This window comes from Zootoca vivipara, chromosome 4 (genome assembly GCF_965207765.1).
Source record: "Zootoca vivipara chromosome 4, rZooViv2.hap1.1, whole genome shotgun sequence".
NCBI lineage: Eukaryota > Metazoa > Chordata > Lepidosauria > Squamata > Lacertidae > Zootoca > Zootoca vivipara.
Window position 1 is genome coordinate 56,829,245 of NC_142587.1, and position 19,613 is coordinate 56,848,857.

The following is a 19,613-nucleotide window of genomic DNA, read 5'->3' on the forward strand; positions in this document are numbered from 1 at the left end:
ACCAATTGTAAGGCCACCTTTAGGGCGGCCACCACTCGCTGACGGGCTAGCAGGCAGACATATAGACTCAAAGCCATTTATCTCAATTTCCTCCTCCACCCAGGTTTCTTGTAATAATATGATAAGAAAGGAATTAATATATTTTTGGAATTCTGGATCTAATATTTTACTTTTCCATCCAGCAATGTTCCAACTTAATATTGTAGGCTGGGGATTCCTCTCTCTTCTGAGTAACTGTCATTCAGAAGGTTGGTTCAACTTTAATACTGGAAGAGGGGAGCCACTAAAAAAATCAGTTATTTTCCTCTGATGAAAAATCCCTCGCAAAAGCTGAATGGGAGGATTTGCAAAGTTATCTGACTGTTGAACTTGGCCACTCATACCTCTAGGAGTAGGACCTTGGGCAGGGGAGGTCCCCTTTTCCAGAGAGGTTTGGTGGGCCACCAAATGCGATCCAGCTATCTCGTCAGACGTTTGGTCTCTCTGTGGCCTGCTACTGGTCTTTTGGACTACTTGATTTATGTGGCCTGTTGGGTCTTCGATCAGTTCCGTCTCTGGTCTTGCTGTTGAATCCATAATACTCCGCAATGAGGGATGAGGCTGGGAGAGTGAGCTGTTTGGGAAAGTTAGCAAAGGCACCTCTTCTCTTGTTTGGTCAGTGCTATAAGAAGGTTCCAGGTCGGGCATCGATGAATGTGTAGAAGGGGATTTTACCTGTTGTGATATGTCATGAGTGCTTTCTTCAGGAATATTTTTCGAGGGTGAGTCTTGTAAATCTATTAAGAGCACGGCGGGTTGTTCTGCTTGGACGGAAGGGCCAGTAGTTACTACTTGGGGTTGTATCTTATCCTCCATTACCGACATACATTTAGCATTTGATATTTCGAGTTCCATATGATCTGATTCTTCTAGGATGTCATGTTCGCTATATGTGGGTGTTCTTGTGCTGAGCTTCCTAATAAGTTGGAGTTTAAGCGATTCCAGCCTATTAATAATTTCTTTTTGTTCCACCGCTGGTAAATCTGCAAAGGAGGCAATGAGTTCGATCTCTTCTGGAGGTGTCAGGCCACTTACCAGATGGTCATTGTTCTTTTTCAGAGGAGTGGAGGCCACATAACTCTTCTCCTGAGGTAGAACACCTACTCTGTCATCCACTAGTGGATCAGGATTAGCAGATTTTGAGACCTCTTTGGTTATTGCCTCCAACAATAGGGGTTTAGGCGTAGGGTCTATGAAGGCTCTCGTTGGTGTTATCCCACAGCGAGACAAAAATGCTTTCCTTCGTAATATGATAGAGGGAATTCTTGTAGATTGAAACGCAAGCAGGACTCTCTGGGATTTGTGGTGATGGGCAAGGGGGAGGACTGCACAAAGGTCAATTTGTGCTGCCTCAATATTTAAAAGCACCTTCAGGAGTTCCTTAGCACCGCCCAGAGTTCTCCATCTTGGGTCCCCATTTTGTATAGTTAGGCTCACTTGCCTTGGTTTTAGAATCAAGGATTGATGACCTAATTGAAGGTTAAGGTTGTATTTAGATTTGTCAGTACATTTGTTATTTAAGGACAAACTCCTCGTCGCCTTTCTCTCTTCAAGGGACTTAACGCCGGCTGACGATAGTGTAGTAGTAACTAGCTTTTGTTGAAGACTGTGCAGCTGGGAGGAAAGATCATCTATTCTTTTGAATATACAGTGCAAGGTTTTAATTATTAAATGTAACTGTTCAAATGTCATATGATTGGCTGCGTCAACGACCAATTCCTCCTTCTGAAGAGAGACTACACTTTTGCTGTTGGCCACATCGCTTGTTATTTGTGGCATAAATTGCTCTTCGTCTTTAAGTACTGGCGTGTGATCAATCAGGGGGTTGAAGCGGTTCTGAGTTTCTACCGTGTAGGAACATTCCAGTAGATTACTCCCTTCTTTAAAGTGACATGATTCAACCCTTGTTTGCTTTGATCTTGGAAAGGAAGAGGGAACTGTCTCCTCGGAATCTCTAAGACGTTTCCCATATCCCATAATTCAGATTATCAAGAAGAGGGGGGATAAACTCAGGTAATAAATATTTCCTTCGAGGCTACCAGCACTTGCATTGAGGATATGTTTCACTGCCTGTTCGTATGAAAGTCGGCGTCTTCACCTTCACCCCCACAGCCCGGCAATTTAGTTCTTTGGGGGGACTAAGCGTACCTTATCCAAGCCAGAACCAAGTCTCCACAGCAATGTATTAATCCAAGTTTTTAGCCAGTAGAGAAAACAGCAAGTCATTCACAGCAACAGGCTTCATCAGGCATCCGTTGTTGCAGTAGGACAGATTGAGCAGTAAAACAATAAAACAATAAACTAAAACAATAAACTAAAACCAAGGAGAAGCGATGAGGTAGTAAAACAGCCAGTAAAACGTTAAAACTGTGAGTTTAAAATAACGAAGTGGCTAAAAACTACTTAAAAGCTTAATTGAAAGCAGGAGAGTCTGACCAGGCTGCTGTCTCCGTCGCCATCTTGAAAGGAAGCATGCCCAACACCTCTGCCCAAGCCTACTTACCTCTGTAATCAATAAAGATGTGGCCATTTCAATCCCAATATGTTGTCGTTTTTTATGCTTCCCACACCCCAGCCCCAGTGGCCTCAAGCTCACTCTGATTGAACTAAATGGAAAGGAAATTGTTGTAAAGCTCCCGGAATGAAGAAGAAGGAAAAAAGATTTATCTGCCCATGTGAACTTCACATGTAGAAATGTGATGGGATAGACTAATGGGTGAACTCATACAAAAACAGCATAACCAGAAAAAAATATTGATGGTTTCACTTATCCCTACCTTTATCCAGGAATGGAGGATCATTTAAAAAACCTCGCATTAGGTGACAGTATCTCTTCAGCAAACCCTGGGCAACTGGGTGTGTGGTTTGAAGATAAGTGGTTTGAATGTGAATGAACCTTTCCAAACTGACTGCCACTGTTTCCAGCAGTTTATAACTTTGATTTCATATCTTCTTGGTGCAAAGGTAAGTTGACACAAGGCTTCCAATACCTCTAGCCTAGTAGCAATATCGAATGTCACATTAATTTCACTGGTGACAGATAAATGGTAGAATGATAATAATTTAAAGTTGACAATTAACATTTATAACCTTGGATGTTTTGTTTTCATATGTTATGTTGAAAAATATTATCTTTCTAAACAGGAGTTACATTTCCATACTATGTATATGTTCTTGAGGACATATCATTACACTGCATGACAGAGAAACCTGAGCTGAAATGACTGAGTGTAAATGAAGATTAAAGTTGCAATTAGTTCCTAATCACCATCGGTATATAAATATCTGCTCAAGCAGGTCATTGTTCTTGTTATTCTTACATGCATTGGGTGGCAATCCTTAATTCGTCACCATTTTCCATCCTGAAATGAACCTGATAAAAAGATCAAAGAAAAACTGCATTCCTCTTACCAGCTATGAAATTTTGTTTGCTACTCTGTTTACAGTATCATTATGCATTTGCGTTGGATTATTAACACTTTTGTGGTTCGAAAGTAAACCAGCCGAACAAGGTAAGGAGGTAGGATTCAACCTTGAGCTCTTAAGTAAATATCTGAAGTCAACTGCTCATGTTACTTTAATTATTTGTCATGTTTGATGCTAGGCAGATGTACTGCTGCTTTGAAAAAGAATCATTATACAGAAAAAGTAGTGAACCCTTAGACCATAATTTAAATACTAAAGCATATGTTCACTGAGTTAATGACAGAATAGAACAGGGTGACTTTAAAGTTGATATGAAAGTTGCTTTTGTACTTACCCTTTTGTGTGAATTCCTTTAATTTACAAGTTTGAGAATTGATTGTATGAGCTATAGGGCACTTGCTTAAATCAATGGAATGTTACAGTGCATTGAACGAAAAGACAGATGAAGGAAAAATAAGTTCTTTTGTTGAAGCATATTTAACACCACATTCTGCAAAGTGCTAAGTGTTTCTGAAGGCAGCCCTGTTTAGGGAAGCTTTTAATCTTTAAGAAATTAGTGTATTCTAATATTTCTGTTGAAAGCCGCCCAGAGTGGCTGGGGTATAAATAATAAATTATTATTATTATTATTATTATTATTATTATTATTATTATTAGGCAGTGCCCCTGTGGTACAGTTTACTAATAAGTAATTCAACTCTTGGTTGGGACACATTGTTTTGAATCCCTGTGAAGGGATGAGCTCCTGTTGCTCTGTCCCAGCTCCTGCCAACCTAGCAGTTTGAAAGCACGTCAAAGTGCAAGTAGATAAATAGGTAGGGAAGGTAAACGGCATTTGCGTGTGCTGCTCTGGTGTCAGTGTTTCGTTGCACCAAAAGCAGTCTAGTCATTCTGGCCACATGACCCGGAAGCTGTCTGTGGACAAACGTCGGCTCCCTTGGCCTGTAAAGTGAGATGATTGCCGCAACCCCAGAGTCATCTGCGACTGGACTTAACTGTCAGGGGTCCTTTACCTTTTAATTAAACACTTTGAGTCCCAGTCCCATGTTACGTTTGGAGAACATGTTAAATTTGCCACACCAAAAATTTCACCAGAAATTATATTATATTTTCATGGGTGATTGATCTGTGTCATCATCATCACCATCATTTACTTGTATGCCACCTTTCCATAATAAACCCATGCTTAGGGCAACTCACAACATCAAAAAGATAGCATAGTTCACTAATGGTGTCGTGCCCAACCTCATGGTGTCAGTCTCTTTGCATCTGCTAGTGACAACCAGGAACATGAAGCAGAGGCATTGCTCCATGAAAAGATTTAAAGGGACAACACGAGGAACATTGGATTTATTTAAGAGATTGCTTTTCAATCCTTGCTGTTTTTCAGAACTGGAAAAAAATAAAATTCTTAGGCTGGATTAGATAATTTAAATATTTAAGGTGCTATTTTTAGATCTCAAATGACTGAAATGAACTTTATTTTATAAGATTACCAAACTGAAAGATCAAAATGACTGTAGGAAGGTATTCTCTACATTCACCAAAGCTATACATGAGTTCTGACAGAAAAGGTCAGACATATCTGTGTCAAATCAAAGCAGCCTCTTTCAAAGTGGTACATCAGAGAATTGTATCTATTTCATGCCCAGAGGAAATAGCATTAATCCTTAGTTCTTATAATACCCTGAAAGTATTCAATTTCCTCAGCATGATTTCCTATATGGGATGAAATTGGCTGCCTAGCCATTGTGCCTTCCTTAGACAGAAGTGACACAACTTCCATAGCTGATGCCAACTATCGTGTGTGGGGGTGTGTGGTGTGTGTGTGGGGGGGGGGGTGTTTTGCTACAGGAAATTTCCATCATTCCTATGCAGTAGAAGTGTAACTATATCAAAGAGAGCATTATGTCCAGGCTGCAGTTGCAGAGATGTATTTAAGGGAGTTTGACTGCACTGGTAGCTGAACCTCAGCGGCGCCACAGGGGACACTGCAACTATTATTTCGAACAGAATGTGAGAGGTGAAGGGTGCAGAATTTTGGCATTGCACAAAATGCTGCTGAAATTTGAGATCCCAAGGTCTGCCACTGCAAGGTTGGGTATTTACACCAAACCCATTGTCAGAGATATACTTCAAAATTGTGAGGAGACTTATAAGCATAACATAAGGATTGTCACTCATTCCTCCTTGATGTTGTGGTTCCATTTTGGAATCCACAGAAAGTGCAAAGGACAGCTCTAAATAAAATGAGAGAAATGTAAACTTGCTGGCATATCTCTCCTTTAATTATATCAGATGCGAGCAGAACTACAGCCCAGGGCAAATTCACCATACTGTCAGGAGCGACTTTCAGTCCGGCTTTGCAAGATAAATCTTCAACAGCCTTTAAAGCTCTTGCCTTTGATGTTCAGCAAATGGTAAGTATCAGCCAATACATTCTTTACCAAATTACAAGCTAATAGCTTTCACAGGTTCCTCAATATCAGGGGTCAGCAAACTTTTTCAGCAGGGGGCCGGTCAACTGTCCCTCAGACCTTGTGGGGGCCGGACTATATTTTGGGAAAAAAATATGAACGAATTCCTATGCCCCACAAATAACCAAGAGATGCATTTTAAATAAAAGGACACATTCTACTCATGTAAAAACATGCTGATTCCCGGACCATCCACGGGCCGGATTTAGAAGGTGATTGGGCTGCATCTAGCCCCCGGGCCGTAGTTTGGGAACCCCTGCTCTATATTTTCTTTCAGTATTAAATCTATCCAAGTTCTTTGTCATTTACACGCAGATATCAATAGTGCGAGATGTCCAGTTGTGGCAGCCATTTGTGGAAATGAAATTTACCCTTCATCCTCTCCCCCGTGCAGCCCACCTCTAATCTGCTTCAGAGGGTTTGGGACCCTCCAGAGTAGATTCATGGTTGAGGCCTGCAGGAAGGGGAGAAAAAGAACTTAATTGGAATCGACTGATTGTGATGTATATTATCTAATGATGTACATGAACATGGTATTAGGTGGCTGTTTTCTATCATTAAAGTAGCCACCATGGGCTTGTAGGGAGGGAGCTGATGCTATGGTCTGGACAAAAGCACTCCTATACCCTGAAAGATGCAATTTAGCACAGAAGGAAAACTACCATTGGGACTAATATCTGAATGCCTTCCAATGCCAAATAGTGGTGATGTTTAGCAGTGTGTCCTAGTTTAAAGCAGGGATAGGAAATCTCATGCCCAGGGGCCAAATGCAGCCCTCTGGGTCTCCCTATCTATCCCACAGGATTCTCCCTGGCGCTGCATCTTCCTTGAGTGTTTTTACACTTTTTCTTCATTTAATCCAGATTTAACCTTTCTGTGGAAAATTTGATTTAAATAAAAACCCATTTATGGTAAATGGTAGATCCACTTACAGTATTAAGTCGGTGTCTAGAAGCCTCCATGCTTACACATGTGCAATTGTTGAGCACCAGGAGCTCGGGAAAATTTGAAGCTTGATGCCTAGTCAAGAACAATACTCTTACCTGGTCCTATATAGCCTTGTTGTACTTGTAGATCCTATTCTCAATATTTATCTCCCTCTCTCTCCACCCACAGAACCTTCCAGAACTTTTTTTTTTAATAACAGAGCTATTTTAGGTGAATACCTCGCTTAGAAAGGGCGCGGGTGGCACTGTGGGTTAAACCACAGAGCCTAGGGCTTGCCAATCAGAAGGCCGGCGGTTTGAATCCCTGCGACGGGGTGAGCTCCCGTTGCTTGGTCCCAGCTCCTGCCAACCTAGCAGTTCGAAAGCACGTCAATGTGCAAGTAGATAAACAGGTACCGCTCCAGTGGGAAGGTAAATGGCATTTCCGTGCACTGCTCTGGTTCACCAGAAGTGGCTTTGTCATGCTGGCCACATGACCTGGAAGCTGTACGCTGGCTCCCTCGGCCAGTAAAGCATGATGAGCGCGCAACCACAGAGTCGTCCTCGACTGGACCTAATGGTCAGGGGTCCCTTTACCTTTTTTTTTTTTAATATATTTTTTATTAAGCATTTTATCAACAAACATACAAAATACAAAAATACAAATACAAAAAACATCAAGATACAAAAATCAAACAACATATAACAAGAAAAAATATATATACAGTATATCATCTCCCAGTCCATCTTGATATTCATTGCCTTCTGGCTTCCCCAGTTCCCTACTATCTGATTTTCATTTTTATAACTTCTATAGCAGTTTCTAAGTCATCTTTCTTACTCATCATATAATCCCTTTAACACTTCAAAATTAATTTCATCTTTAAATCATCTACCAAAATTTCTAACTTTCAATCTTCTATTATCTCCCTATTGCCTTAACTTCTTTATATTCCTGGATGTTCAGAATCTAATTGTCAAACACATTCCCTATATATATTTTAAACTTCTTCCAATCTTTTAAAACATTGTCATTTGTTTGGTCCCGGAGTCTTCCTGTCAATTCTGCCAATTCCATATAGTCCATCATTTTCATTTGCCATTCCTGCATCGAAGGCAATTCCTCTCTTTTCCAGTATTTTGCTATTAAAATCCTAGCAGCTGTGGTGGCATACATAAACAAGTTAACATCCTCTTTGGGAATTTCTTCCCCAACTATTCCAAGTAAAAAGGCTTCCGGTTTCTTCAAAAAATGTGTTTTTATAAATCTTTTTCAATTCATTATAAATCATTTCCCAGAAGCCTTTTATCTTAGGGCATGTCCACCACATATGGTAGAATGAGCCAACATCCTGCTTACATTTCCAACATTTGTTATCACTTTTGTGGTACATTTTAGCTAGCTTAACCGGCGTCAAATACCATCTATACATCATTTTCATCAAGTTTTCCTTCAACACAGTACATGCCGTAAATTTCATACCTTTCTTCCACAATTTTTCCCACTCAGACATCATCACATTATGACCCAGATCCTTGGCCCATTCAATCATAACTGATTTTGTTTGCTCATCTTTTAAATGCCATTCTAGCAACAAATTATACATTCTGGACAAATTCTTGTGGTCTGTCTCTAATAATTCCGTTTCTAATTTCGACTTTTCTGCTTGAAATCCTATTTTTTATCTAGCTTGAATGCTTCATTTATCTGCACATACTGAAACCAGTCACTCAGCCTATCTTTCAATTGTTCATATGGCCTTAACTTAAAGTGGTTTCCCACCTCCATCAAAATATCTTTGTATTTCAGCCTGTTCTCATCCATATTCGTCCTTTTAGGCTTCTTTGCCTCAAGTGGTGAGATCCACCTAGGAGTTTTTCTTTCCAGCAGATCTTTGTATCTAATCCAGACATTGAACAATGATTTCCTAATTATATGGCTTTTAAAACCTTTATGCAATTTTACTTTATCATACCATAAGCATGCATGCCAACCAAATGCATTATCATGGCCCTCTAAATCCAACAAGTCATCATTATCTAACAGAAACCATTCCTTCAACCAACAAAAAGCTGCGGCTTCAAAGTAAATCTTTAAGTCTGGCAAGGAGAATCCTCCTCTTTCTTTTACATCAGTCAAAAGTTTATATTTAATCCTAGGTTTCTTCCCCTGCCAGACAAATTTAGACAGTGTCTTCTGCCACTCTTGAAAGCATTTCATCTTGTCAACTATCGGTAGGGCCTGAAATAGAAACAACATTCTTGGCAATACATTCATTTTAACAGTCGCTATTCTACCCATTAAAGACAATTTCAACCTTGTCCATGCTTCCAAATCTCTTTGGATTTCTTTCCATAATTTCTCATAATTATCTTTATACAAATTCAAATTTTTTGACGTCATATTAACTCCTAGGTATTTCACCTTTTTTACACACTTCAGTCCTGTGCAATCTTCTATATTCTGTCTCTCTTGTGATGTCAAATTCTTATCTAATACTTTAGTTTTTCCTTTGTTTAGCTTAAAGCCTGCCACACTGCCAAATTCTTGGATTATCTGCAGTACTCTCACCGCACTCTGTTCAGGGTTCTGCAAAGTCAATACTAAATCGTCTGCAAAGGCCTTTAACTTATATTGTTTTGTACCCACTGTAACCCCTTTAACACCTTCATCGTTCCTTATCATATTCAGCAAAACCTCCAGGACAGAAATAAATAGCAGGGGGGAGAGTGGGCACCCTTGTCTTGTTCCTTTCTCAATTCTCATCTCTTCTGAGACCACATTATTTACAATAATCTTAGCTCTTTGCTCAGAATAAATACCATTAATCCCATTAACAAAGTTTTGGCCAACCTCCATTTTTGCAAAATTTCTTTTCATAAAATTCCAGGAAATATTATCAAAAGCTTTTTCGGCATCCACAAAAATTAGCATTGCTTTGGTGTTTATTTTCACTTCCAATCTCTCAAGAATGTCTATTATGATTCTTACATTGTCCTTCATATGTCTACCAGGCAGGAATCCTGCCTGATCTTTATGAATTAAGTCTTTCAACACCCTTTTCAATCTTGATGCCAAAATGCTAGCAAATATCTTATAATCCACATTTAGTAAGGAGATTGGTCTATAATTTTTAACCTGAGTCTTATCCACATCCGGTTTTGGTATCAGAGAGATAAAAGCTTCTTTCCAAGTCTCTGGTGCTTTGCCCCCCCCCCCTAGAATCTCATTTGCTACCTCCATTAATGGTTGTATCAACCAATTTTTTAATGTTTTGTAGTACTTGGAGGTAAGTCCATCAGGTCCTGGGGCTTTGTCATTTTTCAATTCTTGAATTGCTGTTTCAACCTCTTGTCTTGTAATCAGTCCATTCAGTAGGTTTTTTTGTTGTGCTGGAATTTTCTGCAGTCCATTTTCTTTTATAAACTTCTCTATCCCATCTAAGTCTTCTTTTTCCCTTTTATATAACTGTTTATAATATTTTGTGAAGCATTTCCGTATTTCTGCAGGGTTCTCAATAGATTTTCCTTCATCCATGATCTTTATAATTGTATTCTCTTTTTGTCTTTTCTTCAATTGCCAGGCCAACAATTTCCCACATTTATTAGCCGATTCGAAAGATCTTTGCTTCATTCTTCTAATTTTCCATTCAATTTCTTCATTTATTATTTGGGAATACTGCACCTGCAAAGCTTTTATCTCTTTTTGAACTTCTTGACTTTTCGGATTATCTCTCAGTTTTTTTTCTTTTTCTTTCAATTTGCCCAAAATATTTTCCTTCTTTTCATTTCTCCTCTTCTTCCAAATTGAATTCTGCTGAATCAAAAATCCTCTCATTACTGCTTTGCTGGCATCCCAAACCACTGTAATATTCTGTCCTTTATTCAAATTTAGTTCGAAATAATCTTTCAACATCTTCTTGGCCTTATTATTTATCTGCTCATTTCTCAATAAAGAGTCATTCATCCTCCATCTAAAAGAACCCTGCAGATATTGTTTTAACTCCATTAAAACTGCGTTGTGGTCTGAATAGGTTCTGGGGCATATCTCGCTTTTTGTCACTTTTGGACATAAGTCCTTTGTAATCCAAATGTAGTCCAGTCTACTTCCTGACTTTTGTGAGTCCGAAAAGAAAGTGAACTCTTTTTCTAATGGATTTCTTAGCCTCCAAACATCTATTAAGTCTAAATTCTCCACCAAGTCAAAGAATGTTTTTGGAAGCTTACCATCATTAGATATTTTTTGTCTTTGAGTTCTATCCATCATAGTCGATACAGCCCCATTAAAGTCTCCCATCATTATAATCTTGTAATCCAAATAATCCAACAACGCAGTATGAATGTTTTTGAAAAAGTCTGATTTAGCTTCATTTGGTGCATAAATTCCAAGTATCAAACATTTTTCGCCTTGCAAAGATATTTCCACTGCAATATATCTCCCTGCTTCGTCCTTAAACAACAATCTAGGGTTATATTTTTCCTTTACATAAATGACTACCCCTCTTTTCTTAACTTTATCAGAGGATATAAATTCTTGGCCCAATAACTTATTTTGTAAAAATTTTCTGTGGGTCCTAATTACATGGGTCTCTTGTAGACAAATAATGTCCAAATTCTGTTTTTTAACTACATGGTAAATCTTCCTTCTTTTAACGCATGAATTTAGCCCATTCACATTCCACGAAAGTACTCTTAACGCCATCTTGTCTTGCTTTGTAATTTAATCTTCTTCCCCTGGTCCAGCGCCTATCCCCGCCCCTGCTCCTGCCAGCAGTTCTAAATCGAATGCTCCTGGTCCAGCTCCTGCTCCCAAACCTTGGCCTCCTCCGGTTGGTGATTTGAAATCTTCTGCGTGACTTTCCAAAAATCTTCTTTTATCTTCAACCGATCAGATCTTATATTCTTTTTGTTTGTATTTAAATGCCGGGCCCTCTGGAAATTTCCACTTGAAGAAAATATTTTTCCTTGTCAGAATCGTTGTCAGGTCTGTATATTTATTTCTTTTAGCCAAAAAGAATTTAGGCGTTTCTTTAAACAAAATTATCGTATGCTGGAGAACTTCCAATTTTTTCTGGTAGTGGTGACCTAGTATCTTATCTCTTTGCTCCTTTGTTTGAAAGACCACTATACAATCATTCAAGAAATTAGAGTCTTTTTTCTTTTTTGGGCCTACTCTGTAGGCCCTCAAAATAGTGGCTTTTATCTCTTCTTTGTCTAGGCCCCACCAATCAGAAAATTCTTGTGCGATTAAATCTCCTAGGTCTCCTTTTCCCTTCTCCAGCTCCGGCAAATTCCTGAGTCTTAATTGATTCTCCTTATCCCGTAATTCAATAAAAGCAAGCCTAATTTGTCCCTTTACCTTTACCTCACTTGAAAGTTCATAAATTTGCATGCAGTCACCGAATGAAATATTTTGTCATAATTGCCTGTCATCTGTCCCCCTTTAGATAGCTGCAACATTTTATGCCATCCTTTTCTATCTAGGTGGATGATATATTTCAGTCAAGTGAACTTCAAAATGACTACAAGAACTGTAAAATACTGCAATTCAGGTAAGGTGTATTTTTTCCCCAAAAAAAGAGAAAAGGGGATTACAAGTTTTATGTACATTAAATAATGCTAAAATCATACAGATTGAAATATATGCAAATGTGTGCATGAAAGGAGGCTAAATTATTTTGATGATAATACAGCATATTATATTCCTCTTCATGCTTCTCTTTAGCCCACTAAAGACGATGTAGTATTAAACATTTGAGATGGGGTAGCAGAGACAAGCATCCTAGCTTCACCCTGCCTCATGTTTGTAACATTCAACTTGTGGGAGTTCTTGTGTGAAGCAAGCAGTCTCCTGTATCCATGGAGCCCTACCCACACACCCCAATGTGGTTTAAAAACCTGAGTTTTCACATGATTCCATAAGGCACATGGAACCTCACAGATACAGGATGCTGCCCATATCATACAAATACCTTCCACAAGGTGAGGGTGACAGGAATGATGATGTGGGGAGGAGCATGCTAGCTCTACCAACACCTTCCAAATTTAGCAATGGATCCTAACACCTGAATTTGTTTATTTAGTTTCATTCATGACCTGTATAATAAGCTGCGGAATAACACTTCCAGGAAGGCCTAGGGAGCTGTGCTGCCATAGAACGTCTGTTGCTTATTTCTTCTGAGAGTTTCTTTGATTTTTCCGAGATTTTTGTTACTCCGTGTTTCCTCATAGCATATCTGACTGCCATTCTAATCAGTTCTCCAGCAGATCTGTCAAGAAATAAGACGCATTTTCCCTTTGCTAAATACAGCAGCTGTCTGATGCCTTTGACAATGTTAATGAAGCACAGAATCACCATTCCCAAGTTTAATAACATTTGCTGTCAAGTTATATTCAAATTAAGTAAAACCAGAACCTTTTGGCTTGCAATCTGAGAAATGAAATGAAACCGAATACAACATAAATGTTTTTAGTAACCAAAGCAGTATCAATTAAGATCTTTTGAACATCTACCCCCACCGTATTTCAGATTATCGATTACATTTGATAAAGTGCCAACTTGTATACTCAAGCACCTCCCATACACAGGCAATGGTTGCTCAAATCAACACTGAAAAATGATCCCTAATCAGCACTTCCTGAATGCTGATGAATCACTCTCCACTTGACCTATAAGCCTTGGCTTTCTCTGAGGTGTGGGGTTCACTTTACCCACCCGTTTTCTTTTCTTTTTTTGCCCCTCTACCAAGATTACCAGGACATGCTGGATAAAATGCAACAACATTAGCTTGAATCCTATGAAGCACCAAGTAGCCTTCCCAATAGCATAAGGGTGCAACCCTTTCTCCTGCCCACACATCTCTAAATCTGTTCTGGGATTTCCTCCAACCCTCTAGAGTAGCTTTGGAGAAGGTGCAGGGTACATGATGGAGGAGGAGAGCAGGGAGAGTCCTGTTGTGCAGGCAAAAATCCTTGCACTCACAAGAAAGCTACTATGCATTGGATACAAGCCATAAAATATTGTGCCTTAGAATCACAGTAAATCAGGCATTCCCAAACTGCGGCCCTCCAGATGTTTTGGCCCACAACTCCCTTGATCCCTAGCTAACAGGACCAGTGGTAAGGGATGATGGTAATTGTAGTCCAAAACATCTGGAGGGCTGAAGTTTGGGGATGCCTGCAGTAAATATACGGTACAAGCAGCAAGCACATCAATACCACAGAGAAGGTGGAATCAGTTAAAACAGTGGTTCTCAAAGTGTGTGGCGGAGAGGATGGCAAGTGTGGTGGGAAGATTCATGAAGAGTCAGTATTATACTTTGAGAATGATTCATGTTCTTACCTAGCTGTATTGTTTTACACTCTCTAGATGTGCCACGATCATATTACAAAGCATCTGTGTTCTATGTTATAAATCAAGCACCGTTGGGAGTTGTTTCTTATCAATAAAAAATGTCATGTGGCACGAGAAAAAAAATTATTCTGAAAGTGTGGCCCAGAGAAAAAAGTAAGAGAACCATCACTTCACCCCACTGCTCCAAAAGCCTGAGCAAAAACAGTGTATCTTCACCTGCTTATGAAAGCAAGTACAAGATGCAACTGGAGAAATCCATTTCACAACTTAGAGGCTACTACCAAGAAGCCCCACCTATGTGCTTCATTTGGTGATGGTTCTGTGAAGAGGTCCTCCACAACCCCACAACCTTACAACAGGGCAGGGGAATATAGGAGGAGGCACAACTTCAGAAATCCAGCGCTTAAACTTACCAGCATAGCCCTATCTTTTCCTAGACAACAAGAGCATGCATTGTTTGCATGCCGACCAACTTCAATTGTTACTTTGATTCAAAGAGTGTATCCTTGTGCAGCTTTCCTAAGAAAAGTGTTTGCCCTATCCTTCAGGGCAATCTGATTTCTCATTTCATCCCTGGAACTCAGATGAGTCACAAAGATAGCATCAAAAGCTTTTGTTTACTCAGCGTGGCCTAGAGGTTATTAGAATCATTTAAGAAATTAAAGGGAAGAATCTTTCACTACATTGCCGCAGCCTCTGCTTTGCTCCATGATAGGATTAATCACCTCTTACCCCAAAGCACAGCTGTATCAGTGACAATCTGCTGGCAGGAATTCTTTGAAATAAGAAAGGTCACTGCTGATTTTTAACCACGAGAAAACTTTCTTCACTTCAGTAAGCATTATTATAGAGTCACACATCATTGCCAGTCCAGATATTGCTACAAGTAGAGACATCTATATTGAGAGTAAAGAAAATGAAGGAAACCAAGCAGAAACTTCCACTGGGTAAACTAATGTTGTCAAAAATCCCAATACTCAGATTAAACGGCAAAGGATGGAGCATTTTAGGTCATGTTCACTCTCTCTGCTTATAAAGGGTATATTCTAAAATATGCCACTAGTTTCTTTTTAATTTGTTTAGCCTGATTGAATGTACACCTATTTATTCACCACATTCATTTACAGACCTCTTTTCATCCTTTCCCCCCTTTTGCTATCAGAGTCAACACCCATGTATTTTGCAGTCACTTACAAAACTATATTTTTCAAGATCTCCTCTCCCTTATTTCAGATCTTGAGTTTTCATTATAGCACTATATAAGCAAGGATTATATGTAGTTTTGGTGTGGTGACATTTTATGGGGGGGGGGCGACTTTTTTTTTACTATCTCCTGATCTGGAGTTTGAAATTTGCACCACTTCTGGCCCAGTGCCTAAACTTCCATGATCCCACTGATCATCAAAGCAGTGAGAAGAACAGTAGATAGACAATAAAATTATCAATGAAATAAACAATTTTAATATATTAAAAAAACAAATGTTTGTATTACAATTAATTTACCTAAACAAAAAGGTTTTTAGCAGACTTTAATTTTGTTAATTTTTGTTGTTCTTTGGCAGAAATGGCAGCATTATTGTACTATTCAACCTTTTCTTTGTACAATGGGTGCCTGATGTAACAATAAAGAATGAACTTGCATTGGGCATTGAAAGAAATAAAAGTGATCTTCTGCAGACTCTCAACATTGATGTGAACAGCATAGAAATAACAGGTAATCATTACTGTATTTCCTTTTGAAACATTGCCTTGTGCTATTCTTTTAACTCCTATTCAACAATGGCATCTTCTCCAAAGTACCCTTGCTCCTGCCAACCAGTCTTTCTGTGTCGATCCTAGTCAGCAACACTCCTCATCCTAAGGTATTTACCTACAACAGCCACAACAAGGCTGACTTAAAACAAAGCAATGACTGAATTTGTGAGATGCAGTAAGATGAGTCAGAAGTGAAATTCAGGCACTGTGTACATTGAAGATGTGAGAGAGGATGGGAAAGTTTCCAAAAGGGGGTGCATATCTACAGTATAATATAATGGGGAAATTTGGTGTCCCAATTCATTTGCTTTCCCACCCCAAAGTAACCCCCAAATCCATCTCCATAAGTGACAGGACTAGAAAACTGTTCAATATTTAATAGCTTGCATCAAATACTGTAAAAAAAAAATTAGTACAGGATATTACATATACAATATCAATTGTGGACGCCACTTACAGAGCCCCCACCCAACTTCGAAGGGTGAAGCAAATAGCAATGGTGTGGTGGAACAAACTTGATAAGACAACAGTCTGGGATTAAAAATTGGCTACAACTTTATTGATTACAGGTGTAGGTTAGGTTTTGACTCAGGCATTGGGGGTGTATCTATTATCAGCCACCTGATGGGAGGGATGAAGCCTAAGCACGGTCGTGCCTAGGATTTGGACCATGACAAGATGCAGATCAACTGATGGGGCCCATCCTTGGCCACCGCTGGAAGTTCTATGGCCCATTTGCCCCATACTTGGCTTCTGGGCAGAGACTTGTACTTAGCCCCCTCTAATGGGGTACCCTAAAATTATACCTTCTTTGGGTTGGGGTGACTGTGCTGAGTGAAATGCGTGCAGCAGGTCTTTAAGTCTTGGCAGGCTATCCCACCATCCAAAACAGTTGGCCAGGGGAGGACCCAACGGCTAGTCACACCAAAAGGGATTTTGCATCCCAGGCATTGGGGGGGGGGAGTCTATGACAGGCCACAAGTGCTGCCCACCCCTCAGCAGCCATTCCTTCTAAGTTTCTCACTTAGTAAAACTAGAGTTTGAAAATAGCTTGCACTTGAGAGGTTATTTTCTGTGTAAATATTTCAAACCTCATGTGTTTTAGATTCAGAAATTGAAGTCCAAACTGGAATTCATTGTTATGGAAACCACTAATTGAAAATGCAGCTGTTCATTGCACAGTCATCTAATTAGCATCAGCCTTACTGGCTAGAACTTGTGTTTAATTGATAGTGGTGAATCGGGGTAAAATCAGGGCAAATTCTCACATTCCCAAGTTGGACCGTGCAATTTAACAAGGCATGTTAAATTGGAGCAGGGAGTCTCCAACCCAAGTCTTTCTCCTTGTTCTTTTCCAAAAAAAAATAAAAATTTTTTAAATGGCACAGCTTATTCTTTTCCCTTTCCTTTTGTGTTCTGAAATAATATTCAGTTTTGTTTTGGCTTTGCAGATTCAGGAATGTTTAGCACAAACAGTCCATTGACAACATCAGGTTAGTAACTACAAATCATATAGCATTTTCTCAGAAATGAAACCAAGCTGATTGGACAAACAACCAGAGCTTGAGAGGGGATAAGATGTAGAAAAAAGGGAATTGGATAGAGAGGTGGTGGATCTCTCATTTTGAAATCATAGCGAATTGTTTTTCAAGACACCTCTAGTAACAGTACTTTAGGGTTGGGGTGTTGAAATAAAGAAACAAAGTCCTTCATGAGAGTGGTCATTCTCTTCCAGTCTTAGCTGAGAGACCAGTGTGTAAGTGGCTGAATTAGACTATTGGAGTGATTTTCTTATTTCCTACTTGTTATTTTTTCCTAATGGATGGTTTGAAATTTACGCTCTCTCTCTCTCTCTCATATACTATATTTGCATTAGTCCATCATCACTCTCTTTTCATTGGCTGTTTCCCAGGGATCTAGAGCAGGCATCCCCAAACTTCGTCCCTCCAGATGTTTTGGACTACAATTCCCATCTTCCCCGACCACTGGTCCTGTTAGCTAGGGATCATGGGAGTTGTAGGCCAAAACATCTGGAGGGCCGCAGTTTGGGGATGCCTGATCTAAAGGAGGGACATAGAAAGGAGGAAGAGGCAGGAAGGAAAAGGCACAATCATGTCTGTAATAAATGACTTTGGGTGGTTATGGGAAGGTATTGTGGAGGCAAGGCAGGAGAGAGGAGAGAAGAGTTTATTTCTGTGTGAAAGTTTCTCCACTGTGTGTGGGGGGGGAATAGTAGTTTTAAACAATGAAAGAAGTAAAGCAAAGGTGAAGAGACACTGAGGGAAATGGAGATTTTAAACAATGACTGAGGTTTGAATAAAGCAGGGATAGAGAGACACTGAGGAGTTAGTTTATAAAACAACAACATCCCGTTTTAACAATAATAAATAGCAGAGATGGGTACAACACAGAAGCTAACACCAAAAAGCAAGCCAATGAAAACATAAACATAATTTCAATTAATTTAGTTAATATGGTCTAAAGGTTATATCAGCCTAATTAAAAGGAAAATCTGTGGAAAGTAATTGATGATCTCCAATGGCTAAACAATATACTCCCACACTTTCAATATAATTCTGATATGTATTATTATTATTATTATTATTATTATTATTATTATTATTTTATTCTCCAGCCAATCTGGGCAACTCTCAACAAATTCTTAAATACATAACGAAGTATAAAACATTAAAAACTTCCCTATACAGGACTGCATTCAGATGCCTTCTAAAAGTTAAATAGTTGTTTATATCCTTGACATCTGATGGGAGGGCATTCCACAGGGTGAATTCCACTACTGAGAAGGCCCTCTGCCTGGTTCGACATCAGGTTGGTAAATACAAAGCATATAATCTAATATTGAAAGAAATCTAGACAAAGTCATTGATGAAGTGGAACAACCAAAGTAATATACTGCTCACATCATTATCTACATTTTTGCATAAGGCTACAATACTATGCTCATTTACTTGGGAGTAAGTCTCATTGAACTCAGGGGGGGGGTTACTCAGGCCCGGCTCTAGGTGCACTCCCGGTGGTGCAAGGCGGGCAGGGGGGGTGCTGCGCAACGAAGCCACGCGGAAGCCGTGCTGCACGCTGCGAGGGCGGGGGCACCGGAGCGATCTCCGCGCCTCAGCGCAAGGGCGCCCGACCTGCTCGAGACGGCCCTGGGGTTACTGCTGAGTAGACATGCATAGGATTGCACTATCAAGCTTCTAATAGGAATGGAAGGAACATTTGCTTTATAAATAATTTTCTGTTCCCCCTCCCAATTGTCTTTGTTTTTTGCTTTGAAGACTTCAGAACATTTGGTACGAGTCCTTTGACAACATCAGGTTAGTAGTTAAAAAATGGCAAGATATAGTGTTTTTTTGTATCAAAGATTCCAGGTATTTTTTGTAATCAAGTAAATCATATGCTTTTCTACCCACAAGATCCACACTGAGCCTGTGCAGATACGGCTTTAAAAGGTTGTGTTCAAATTATGAGCAGCACTTTCTGCTACATTACGCTAATATACATCTATTTCAGTAACCTGTGTCTGTACTAATTAGTGGATATTAGGAACAAGTAAGGAACATTTGTGCTTAAAAAGGTTGATGATTGGATATACTTTTGTTACAGTATTCTGTCTTG

At 39.4% G+C, this 19,613-nt stretch overlaps 1 protein-coding gene across 2 annotated transcripts in view; it reads left to right on the top strand.

The window, feature by feature from the left end:
• Window positions 1-3,013: 3,013 nt before the first annotated feature.
• The window catches only part of TMPRSS15 (transmembrane serine protease 15), a 64,061-nt gene continuing 47,461 nt past the window's right edge, over window positions 3,014-19,613 (top strand). For both annotated transcript variants that reach the window (XM_035114992.3, XM_035114993.3), the window contains exons 1-6: window positions 3,014-3,551; window positions 5,764-5,885; window positions 12,353-12,420; window positions 15,785-15,936; window positions 17,429-17,470; window positions 19,274-19,312. In XM_035114992.3, the coding sequence (XP_034970883.3) occupies window positions 3,407-3,551; window positions 5,764-5,885; window positions 12,353-12,420; window positions 15,785-15,936; window positions 17,429-17,470; window positions 19,274-19,312 (568 nt within the window). In that variant the 5' untranslated portion in view covers window positions 3,014-3,406. The remainder of the gene's footprint in view (window positions 3,552-5,763; window positions 5,886-12,352; window positions 12,421-15,784; window positions 15,937-17,428; window positions 17,471-19,273; window positions 19,313-19,613) is intronic.